The sequence below is a fragment of the Urocitellus parryii genome, chromosome 15 (genome assembly GCF_045843805.1).
Source record: "Urocitellus parryii isolate mUroPar1 chromosome 15, mUroPar1.hap1, whole genome shotgun sequence".
Lineage (NCBI taxonomy): Eukaryota > Metazoa > Chordata > Mammalia > Rodentia > Sciuridae > Urocitellus > Urocitellus parryii.
In genome coordinates, this window is record NC_135545.1 from 41,820,882 (window position 1) to 41,831,471 (window position 10,590).

A 10,590-nucleotide genomic window follows, 5' to 3' on the forward strand; every position below is an offset into this window, starting at 1 on the left:
AAACTCTTCATCATTTCACATTATTACTATTTTCTTGGTCATTGTCAAAGCCAAGGCCTGTGTGAGATGGTGCCATAAATGGCAGAGCCCATGGAGACCTTCACCCTAGCAGACTCCAGATTAGGAAGAAGCACTTGTTGTCCAATCATCACAAAGGAGCTTACAATAGGACTGAGCTGGGAGGAGGCCCAAGCCCATCTATGAATTAGATCAGGAGACTCAGGGCCGAGAAAGGATCTTCCCAGGCTGGAGCTGGGGCGATGGCTTGGAGCAGAGTGCACTGGAAGGGGAACTGAATCCACAGCAGCCTTGCTGATTGGGTGGAGGTTAAGGAGAAGCAGTGCTCTCAGCATGCTGGCTACTCACTTGTGGATAAAGCTGATTGCTCCCCAAAGTGGCTGAGAAGGACACAACACTGGGCTGTGAGAGCTTATGGCAGATGGGGGAAGCTAGCAAAGGTCAGTTTTCAGGGGAACCTCTAGGCTGCCTGAAGTTGAGCCCCACACCCCTTCATCAGGGAAGTCAGGTTGAGCAGGTCCTCCTCACCCACACTGGCTTCCATTCACCCCTGCAGGGCTCAGGATGATTCAGAATCTCCCAGAGGCACCTAATCCCTGGAAGTTCCCTGGACCAACAGACACTCATTTCACATCTTTCCAGTGGATAAGTGACTGTAAACTGGACCTAGATCAAATGTTGAGAGGTATCTACAGAAATGTCTTCACAAAGAAGAATCAGACGGATAAGGAAGGGGCCCTCAGAGATTCTTAGAACATCCTCTATAAGAGATTAGGAACTATTGAAGGGCACCCAGTCAGCTATGAAGGTCACAGTCACACCTCCCTGCCACTGTGCAAGCAGTTCCCCTCACTCCACCAAGGTCACCTGCATTTCTCCATCTCTGGAAATCTTCATTCTGCCCCCTCAGAGAAACCCTCCAGGTTCCTCCAGTTACATCCAGCTCTCTGCTCCCTCCTCTCCTCCCCAACACCCTCATGGGCCTGTGACTGCAAGGACAGGGAATTAGTGACTCCAGGTATGAGGAGAGGGGTCCTGGGATCTCAGAGGGGCTGCAGAGGCTGTTCGGCACCTTGGGAGGTGCCCAAGGGAAGATGAGGGGTAGGGCCCTGCCCGATGCACACTGGCTCCATGACCTCTGAGAGTTCAGAGTGACTCTCCTGCAGAACACCCCTTGCAGGGCACCACCCATTTCCCAGACTCCTCACTGTCAGGTTCAAATTCCACCTGGCAGAATGCTGCTCTGCAGTTCCAGGTGAAGCCCAGGAATACAGAAGCAGCCCTGGGAGCCAACCATGTCCCTGCATCGACTTCCTGCCTGGCTCATCCTCGTGGCATATGGGCTCCTGATGCTCCTCATCCAGGGCCAGGGTGAGGCTGCCATGGGGAGGGTGGTAGAGACCAGGTTGCAGCTGCCAAAGTGCCCAGAGACAGAGCCTGAGCCTGGAGGGAAGGCACCAGGGCGGGGGAGTTGGTAGAGGAGACAGATGAAGGGGATGAGGGGCAGGAGGGCGAGCCAGAGAGGGTCAGAGCTGCCTGAGGACACCCCCATGGAGGAGTGAGCTAGTGTGAGGGGATTCTGAGGAGCACAGTATGGGCAAGTGAGAAGCCTCCTGGTAAAGGAACAAGGACAGGGACCTTTCCCTCCCATGTGTGGCTGTGGCTGTAGCTATTACTCACATTTGGATAATAACAACAGCAATAAGAAGAGCTGGCTGGTTACATTTGGCTCTGAGTGTTTTGACCCCTTGGCCAGAGAAGTGCTGGCACCTTCTATAGGATCCAAAGGAAAGGTAACTAGCGCTGGGGGTTACAGAAGTCCCTGGTACCACTTCTCAAAGCTGATCAGAATGACTGGTAAGTTCCCTTTACTCGTGAACTTAAGATGGCATGGTTTGGATTGTGTTCTAGAACAAAGGTGAAGTGCTCTGTGCCTTCTAGAATTCTCGAGGTCCCAATCATAAAGTGTTGGCAGGAGAGTACCATGCCCAGGAAGTGTCAGCAGCTCTTGATCCGTCCCAAGGCAAAGGCTTCTATTGTGAGCGTTGGACATAGACTCAATTTTCCCACTCTAATCTGCACAGAGGAATCCATGCTCATTTGTCCCACTTAGACCACCACTGATAGGCTTCCTCCCTTATCCGGGGTCTTGGAGAACCAGAATTATCTCAGCAGGAAGATTTTCTAGCTTCACTGAAAGATTCTATTTAGAAGAGTCTTTTTTTCTTGAACTCACATCCAAAAAAAAAAAAAACTGAGTCCTGAGAGGGTATAGAATTGAGTCCCAAAGTCTTCTGACCACCCAGTCCTGGCTCCTCCACAGGCCCATTTAGGTCTTGAATAGAGTCCAGGTCTTATACACTGCTCATCTTTGTCTCTCATCTAAATGGTCACATCTTTTCTGGTGTGACCTTTTCCACATCTTGACATGAGGAGATTTCACACCACTACATACATGATAGAGATTCCTCCTGCTGTTTCATGCAGGGCTTCTCCTAAAGGGAGCAGCTCCATAATGTCAACAGACTCCAAGCAGGAATATTTAGCAGGCTTTGTCCTTTGTAGTAACAAATATCAGGGCATTAGTGGCCAGTGGCCACGTGAATTACATGAACCAAGATCCCATCTGGCAAGGCATTGTGTGGAGACAGCATGTAGGTAGGGACAAGAGTGTGTCTTTAGACTTAGAGAGATGCTGGCCAATTTCCTTCTCTGGTCCTGTGAGTGCATGCTGCCTTGGCCTGTCGTGTACCAGGTAGCTTCAAACATCAGATGCTAGTGTACTTTGTGGGAAAGAGGAGGTGGTTTAGAGTTTTTAATTTTTCTTATGGAAACCAGCCCAGATCTACCACATTCTAGAGTGAGAACTTTAGCCTGGGGGAGGGAAGGCTCCAGTGATGTGGGAGCTGGGGAGATGTCAACAATAGCAGGAGAACTGTGGACCTGACTGCTAACTACCTGCACCCTGAAGCACAGAGAGGACTGGGACAGTCTGAGGGCTGCGTAGCACCCAGATCAGGCCCATTCTAGGGGTTGACAGACGAGTTAAACCCAATATGCCCACCATCAACTTTTAACAAATATCATGACTTGGACAAACCAGGTATATATAGTTTGACTTTTCACTGCCTCCTTGCCTTGATCCCCAACCCCAGGCAGGACAAGATTTGTATGATCTGAACTCATAGCTACCCTCCTAATGTCTGTTTCTCCTTACATGAATGATGCTTCTTTATGTCATGTCTTGTCTTCTCAAGCATGAGATCCTTGAGAATGGGAAATTTTAGTTCTATTCCCACAGTTCTAGTGCCTGACATGACCTGGCACAGTGAGTGCAATGGACACTCTTTACCCATCAGCCCAAGAGACATTCTGCTAGAAGTTGCTAGGGCTGAAGGATCGTGGCAAGTCACAGGGGCCTGGTGAGCTTGGAAGGATAGGCTGTGACCCGGTCGAGTGATAGTGGTGGTGGGGACAGGGACAGGGATGGGCAGAAATATTCAGAAGTGAATGTTGACAGATCAGGCTCCCTCCACAAGGCTGAGCTGAGGAGGGCCAACCAGGCCACAGTGCTGCAGGTCAGCAGCTGAGTGGGCAGACCTGAGCCTGAAGTGCATCTCTCTGCCCACAGGCCAGGAATCAGTCAGCCCCATCCGGACAACTCACACCGGGCAGGTGCGGGGCAGCCTCATCCATGTGAAGGGCACCGATGCTGGGGTCCACACCTTCCTGGGAATTCCCTTTGCCAAGCCACCTCTAGGACCACTGCGCTTTGCAGCCCCTGAGCCCCCTGAACCTTGGAGTGGTGTGAGGGATGGGACCTCCCACCCAGCCATGTAAGCTCTCCTGGGATCTGGGAAACCTCAGGGCTGGGGTGAGGGTGGGTACTCTGAGCCCTGGGCCAGGCTGCAGTGGCTCCTTCATCTAAACTGCACTGCAAGGCCTGGGGCTGTAGGTCAGTGGTAATGTGTTTTTAGCAACCTAATAAACGGGCTTTGAAACCCAGGCCCTTAGTAAACAAATATATAGAAATATATCTCTCTGCATTGGGACAATTCCCACATTCATTTTTCCAAAGCAGAAGTAACTTTGCCAGGCTCCTGCCTCAGAGAGTGGAACCCAAAAGGCATTATTAGCTCCAAGTGCTGAACACAGAGCAGAAAATAATGTCCCTGGATTTGGCTTATTCCAGGGGTTCTCTTCCAACCGGGGAGATGATTCTGGGAGAGGGTCAGCGTGGCACTCTGAACCTATAAAAGACCTTGACTCCAGCAGTCGATGCTGAAGATCCCTGAGGAGGGCAACAGTGGTGGCTCCTTGGGGACCCCATACACAGGGCAAAGGGAAAGGGGCATGTGCTTATAGCTCAAGAGTCAGTGGAGGGGTGAGGTTTTCTGAGAGTCTTGAGTTGGGCTGTGAGATGCCCCATTACCCTTCTGTGAGAATTAACCTCCATCCACTCAGGCACCAGCTGTTTGGGGACACCTATGCTGTTCCAGGCCTGAATGGGGACAGCGATAAATGGTGAATGTCAACACAGGCAGCCAGTGTTTCCCAGACAGGGCCCTAGAGTCAGGATTGCCCAGCCACAGAAGGAGTTGGACGCAAGTGTTCAACAATTTTGAGGCCTCCCTGGGGGTGGGGAATCCATCCCTGCTTCCCCCGAGCCCATGGCCTGGAACTCAGTGGGAAATGACTGGAAAGAAGGATCATGTGAGGCAAGGAATCAGTTAAGGCAGGGAGTGAGGTTGTCTGGGATCAAGTCAGGACCTGAGGTCCGAATCGACCACTGCTCAGCCTCTGAAATAACTGTATTCCATTGTCACCAGGTGTCTGCAAAATGCAGATGCAATGAATACAGAGGCTCTGAACCTAGGGACTATGAACTTGCCTCCCGTCCCCATGTCAGAGGACTGCCTGTACCTCAGCATCTACGCGCCTGCACATGCCCGTGAGGGCTCTAACCTGCCTGTGAGTGTTAAGTCATGGTCAGTTGAAGGGTGGGAGAACTTTTTTGGGGAGAGCATTAGAAGTGGTCTTGGGACATGTTTCAAGGTAGAGAGCTAGCACAATGCTGTGAAGGCCTGGGATTGACCCCAAGTACTACATAACAATACCAACAAACTGGAAGACACAGGTCCAGCTGGCCACCACTGTGGTGTGAACTACCATGAAAAGTTTCTCACTATCAGCTCCAAGAAGGCCTCTTATGCAGGAAGAAAGCTGACCTAGGCATGGAGTCAAAGAGCCCTGGATGCTCTCAGAGGCCAAATGTTCTGACCCACTGATCAACTCACCAGCTTGTACGAGATCCATTCAGGTGCCCAAAGGTGCACTTTGAGATCACTAAATTCCATGATCATCGATTATTTTTTGGGCCAGAGATTAGATGACACTTTAAATTAATGTTCAAGTGGAATAATCACAGAAACATCAGTTTTCTTTTCCTTTCCGAGTAGTTCTGAGAGGAATACATCCACGTTCTGCTTCCTGGTTAGACTCCAAAGTATGGGAGGCCTGATCTTCCAAATTGAACTTACTCTGTCACCAGTATCCTAGGTCATGAGGTCCTATTCACATTCTGTGTGGGTAGCTACACAAGCCAAAGTGGTTTTCAGATGAGGGGTTCAGCCAGGATGGAGTTGGGCACGGTGGCTACCACACGGTATATCTCCTGATTTCCCAGGTGATGGTCTGGATCCATGGTGGTGCCTTGGTGGTGGGCTCAGGTTCCATGCTTGATTGTTCTATTCTGACAGCCATTGAAAATGTACTGGTAGTCCCTATCCAGTACCGCCTGGGAGTTCTGGGCTTCTTCAGGTGAGCCTGGGACAGGGATGGTCAATGAGGGCTGAGTAGACAGAGGACCATCCATTGATCATCATCCTTGAATTTCTCAGCACTGGAGACCAGCATGCCACTGGCAACTGGGGCTATCTGGACCAAGTGGCTGCCCTACGCTGGGTCCAGCAGAATATCGCTCACTTTGGAGGCAACCCTGATCGGGTCACCATTTTTGGCGAGTCTGCAGGTGGCACTAGTGTGTCCTCACTTGTGGTGTCTCCAATGTCCCAAGGACTCTTCCATGGTGCCATCATGGAGAGTGGGGTGGCCCTGCTGCCTGAGCTCATCACCAGCTCATCTAAAGATGTCTCCACAGTGAGTATCCTTTACTGCCCACTGCCAAATCTGGTGCCTTGCCCTTCAACTTCAGAGCCTCTGCCACTCTGTCTGTTCCATGGGAATAAAGTCTATCCAGGTGTCTCCAGAACTGGCCACCATCCCAGGGTTTCAGAGGAGCTCGAAGGTCTGAATCCACACACCTCTGCCTCAAGTGTTGATTTTTCTCTATGATCTGCAAAGTTGCACCCTGGGGGCCTTATCCTCAGAAGATCCATGGAAGCAGGTGTGATGGCTCCTCTGGCTGATACCTGAGCTTCAGGAAAGGTGGAAGGATTTCACACCTGCAGCATTATACACAGGATACAATTTGATAATTAAGGGCAACCTGCACACAGCTGAGATTTTGGCAACACTGCCCTTTCTTTACAGATGGTGGCCAACCTGTCTGCCTGTGGGCAAGTAGAGTCAGAGGCCCTGGTGGGCTGCCTGCGGGGCAAGAGTGAACAGGAAATGCTGGCTATTAACAAGGTAAGGATGATTGGACATTAATGAGGAGACAGGGGCTATGGTATAAGAAAAACACTGTGCTTTCCACTGTGGAAAAATGATCTCATTTCCAAGGTCTGATTTTCTTGTATCCTCATAGCTTTGGATGGGAACTGAGACAACAATATGCTGAACCAGGTATAGAATCTCTGAATGTTGGTCTGAGACTCAAGGGATTAGTTAGGATGGGTTGGAGTTAACTCAGGTATCATTAGAAAAGAGACTTTCTTTCCTGTAATCATGGAATTTGAATGCCCCCTTAGCCCTTCAAGATCATTCCTGCTGTGGTGGATGGGGCCTTCCTACCCAGACACCCCCAGGAGCTTCTGGCCTCTGCTGATTTTCAACCTGTTCCAAGCATTATTGGTGTCAACAATGATGAGTATGGCTGGATCCTTCCCATGGTAAATCCATCTCCAAATCCCCTCGATAGTGTCAGGTGGGAGTAGCTTCGGACTTCGTAGGTCCTGGTCATCTCACCCCCAACTCTAGATTATCTTTTCACCACACAGTACTTGGGCCTCCCTGAAATCCAGAAAGACCTAGACAGAGAGACCATGCGAGCTGTTCTGCAGAGAATATCAGCAAGGACGGTGAGACTCCTTGGGTCCTGCACCAGGCAAGAGTGCAGCCAGACACTCTTCCTTTTCAGTAATCCCCAGGAGCAAAGATTGATCTATGTGCATTTGTGAGTGGGGTCACCACACAGCTTTACAGCATTGCCCTATTCCATGACACATCCCAAACCCCAATCCCTACCCTCTAAATCCTGCCTCCCTGCCCCAGAGATTGTCTAACATGACTCTCCCTGATCCCCTGGACTAGATGAAGTTGCCTGCCGAATGTGCTGACCTATTGATGGAGGAGTACATGGGAGACAACGAGGACCCCCACACCCTGCGACTCCAGTTCCAGGAGATGATGGCGGACTTCATGTTTGTGATGCCTGCACTCCAAGTAGCACATGATCAGAGTGAGTGTATCTGAACCTGAATCCTGGCTTCCTAGGAGACAGCTCAGAGCTGTGGGTCCCAGGTGAGGTCTGGTGTCAGGTCCTGACACATGTCTTTATCCAGACCCTGGTCCCTGGCACCTGAAGGCCCTCATCTCAGTAAATCCTTATGGCTAGAGTAAGAGATAGACATCACACTCATTTTACAGAGGAGGGAACTAAGGTAGTGGCACTCAGAGGACTTGCCCGTGACCACACAGCCAGGAAGTCCAAGACATGACTTAACAAAGAGCCTTGCAACTGCCTCTGATTCATTCTGGGCTTCCAAGCCACTGTGAAGATTCAAGCCAGCTTGGACCCAGCAATCTTGTCACCAAGAGTGACACATCCTGTCCACCCTCCAGGTTCCCATGCTCCTGTCTACTTCTATGAGTTCCAGCATCCACCCAGCATGTTTAAGGACATGAGGCCTCCACATGTGAAGGCTGACCATGCTGACGAGATCCTCTTTGTCTTTGGATCCTTCATCAATGGCATAAGAGGTGAGCACTCCTTGTTCCACAGGAGCATTCTCATGTCTACAGGATGACAATTGCTCTCATTGTACAATGAGAAACTGGGGCTAAGAGAGAACATGGGATCCAGTGTCTACCATCTTACAACTCAACAGGTCATTCCAGGGTTAAACCTTTCCAGTCCAATCTATGCCCCTTACCCCTGTTCCCACCCTAAACATGGTGTCTAGCATGGGAGAAGACGAGGTTTGTTTAAAGCCAAATCATTTCTTAAATGATTTCACGGTATCCAAAAGAAGGAAACTGCTAGGCCAAGGAGGAGCCCAGTGTTGATTCAGTTAAAAGCTGGGAGTAGTAAAGGCAGGTTGGGCAGGCTGAGGGCCTGGCCCCAGGACTGTTGTGATAGGGAAGGGACATAAGCCTGGGGCTGGGGTGGTGAGTGTGGCCCAGGAGTGGACAGCTGGATGGGGTTGACCAGGACCTGGACCCTTGCTTCTTCCTCCCACAGTTGAGCTCACTGAGGAGGAGGAGCTGCTGAAAAGGAGGATGATGAAGTACTGGGGCAACTTTGCTCGAAATGGGTGAGGATACCTGCACCTCTCAGCCTCCCATGGGGCACAGGCCCTCCAGCTCCCCTTGTCTGAGGTGACCCCATTAGCAAATATGTGTCCTTAATCACATCCTAGCCCCCTACCCAACGGGAAGACCCACACTAAAAAAGGGTGCTTTGTGGGTGCAGATCACTGGTCTCTTCTCACAGTGGTCCAGAGGGTGAGCCATAGTGCTGGGCTACCATGAGAGCCAACTTCTCACAGGGAAGGCAAAACAGGCCAGGTTGCTCTACCATTTGTGGAATGACACTAGAGAGAGGTTATTGTTTTCCTATATCAGGACACCTCTCCCCATTCTCAACACCCCCGTCTGCCTGACTGGCTGCCCTGTCCAAAATTGGGGTGGGTAGTCAGATCTCACTTCAACAGAGCTCAGACTGACCCTCGCCCTGCCTTGCTGGGAGGGCATGTGCACAGGAACCCCAATGGAGAGGGCCTACCCCACTGGCCACTGTTCGACCAGGACCAGCAGTACCTACAGCTGGACATCCAGCCTGCTGTGGGCCAGGCCCTGAAGGCACACAGGCTGCAGTTCTGGACCAAGACCCTGCCTCAGAAGATCCAGGAGCTAAAGAGGGCTGAGGACAAGCACACAGAGCTCTAGCTTCCTTGTCAGGAAGAGAGGGGTGTGCTAGGTGTGATGGGGTCTTCCTGTGGTGCCCACACATGCCCACCCAAGAACCATGGTTGACCCACTCATTCACATAGCTATTTGTCCATACATTTTGCCATGGGTCCTCTTTTGTTAGACACACTCAGTAATTCCCAAAGAGGCTGTGGATGGGTAAACCAGTTCATGCCTACCTTCTTCCTCATCCCACTGTGCCTGAGTCCCTCCCTCCCTTCCTCCCCTCTCCTTCCCTACAATCCCTTCCCCCTCCTCCTACTTGCCACACCCTCCCATGCTGACAAAGAAGTTTTAGGAAGCAGAGCTGGTACTTTTCTGAACCCCTTGCCCACCTCTCAGCAAGTACCCATGTTCTCATACCAGTGGGACCTCTGTAGAAAACCTATACACCAGAAGCCCCAAGGTTTTACTCCATCAGGCTGCTGTGACAACAACAGCAACAACAACAACAACAACAATAATCTAGTGAAGCACGGAGGCACATGCCTATAATCCAAGTAACTCAAGAGGGTGAGGGAGAAGAATTACATATGCATCCCAGGCTGGCCACTTGTGGAGACCTGAGCTCAAAATAAAACAAGTCCTGGGAGAGTAGCTCAGTCGTGGAGAACTTGCGAAGCAGGCACAATGTCCTGGGTTTGACCACAGTGTTAGCAACAAAATATAAACAAATAAACACAATAAACTGGGTAGCTGATGAACAATGTGAACGTGTTGTCTTCTGTGGAGGAGGTGACAAGTCCAGAATCAAGGGTTAGCAGATTTGTTGTCTGGGGAGGTCTTGCTTTGGTTTCTAGATGGCACCTTCCCACTATGTTCTCACTTGGCAGAAGGAGTGAACAAGTTCTCTTGGGCCTCTTTGGCAGTTCCTAAGCACAGTCCCCTCCCAATGATTCATCACTTTCAGATTGGCTTTCTTTCTTTCTTTCCTGGTTTCCATCTACATGACCACAACTCACCATCTGGAGTCACCTCACACTCTTACATGGTGCAGCTTCCTCCACCATCGAGTGGAAAGGATGATGTACCGTTGACTTAACAAGTTCAGGGAAATTTTAGCAGACTTTGTCCATGACTGTCACAATACAAACCTGAAGCATCTGGGACTGATGTCTGTGTACATTAAATGAAAAGAAATTTCACCCAGTAAAGAATTCTGTAGGCAACATATTACTGGGAAGAGGTGCGTACCACCCA

At 50.5% G+C, this 10,590-nt stretch overlaps 1 protein-coding gene across 4 annotated transcripts; it reads left to right on the forward strand.

The window, feature by feature from the left end:
- Positions 1 to 1,310: 1,310 nt before the first annotated feature.
- LOC113177564 (cocaine esterase-like) lies at positions 1,311 to 10,022 on the forward strand. 4 transcript variants are annotated; one of them, XM_026382112.2, is made up of 12 exons: positions 1,311 to 1,389; positions 3,650 to 3,854; positions 4,848 to 4,989; positions 5,705 to 5,838; positions 5,919 to 6,177; positions 6,571 to 6,669; positions 6,951 to 7,091; positions 7,200 to 7,280; positions 7,513 to 7,660; positions 8,044 to 8,181; positions 8,663 to 8,735; positions 9,183 to 10,022. In XM_026382112.2, the coding sequence occupies exons 1-12, from the start codon at positions 1,314 to 1,316 to the stop codon at positions 9,367 to 9,369; spliced, it is 1,683 nt and encodes a 560-aa protein (XP_026237897.1). In that variant the 5' UTR covers positions 1,311 to 1,313; the 3' UTR covers positions 9,370 to 10,022. The 4 variants fall into 4 exon arrangements, with proteins under 4 accessions (XP_026237897.1, XP_077648868.1, XP_077648869.1 ...); XM_077792742.1 differs by having other exon boundaries at positions 1,312 to 1,389; positions 6,951 to 7,121; positions 7,224 to 7,280; XM_077792743.1 differs by having other exon boundaries at positions 1,312 to 1,389; positions 6,951 to 7,119; positions 7,228 to 7,280.
- Positions 10,023 to 10,590: the final 568 nt, after the last annotated feature.

Coding starts and splice junctions, on each gene's coding strand:
- LOC113177564 (XM_077792742.1), top strand. CDS start 1,314: ATGTCCCTGCATCGACTTCCTGCCTGGCTCATCCTCGTGGCATATGGG. Junction 5,839..5,918: donor GGAGTTCTGGGCTTCTTCAG/GTGAGCCTGGGA, acceptor TGAATTTCTCAG/CACTGGAGACCAGCATGCCA. Junction 6,670..6,950: donor AAATGCTGGCTATTAACAAG/GTAAGGATGATT, acceptor ATGCCCCCTTAG/CCCTTCAAGATCATTCCTGC.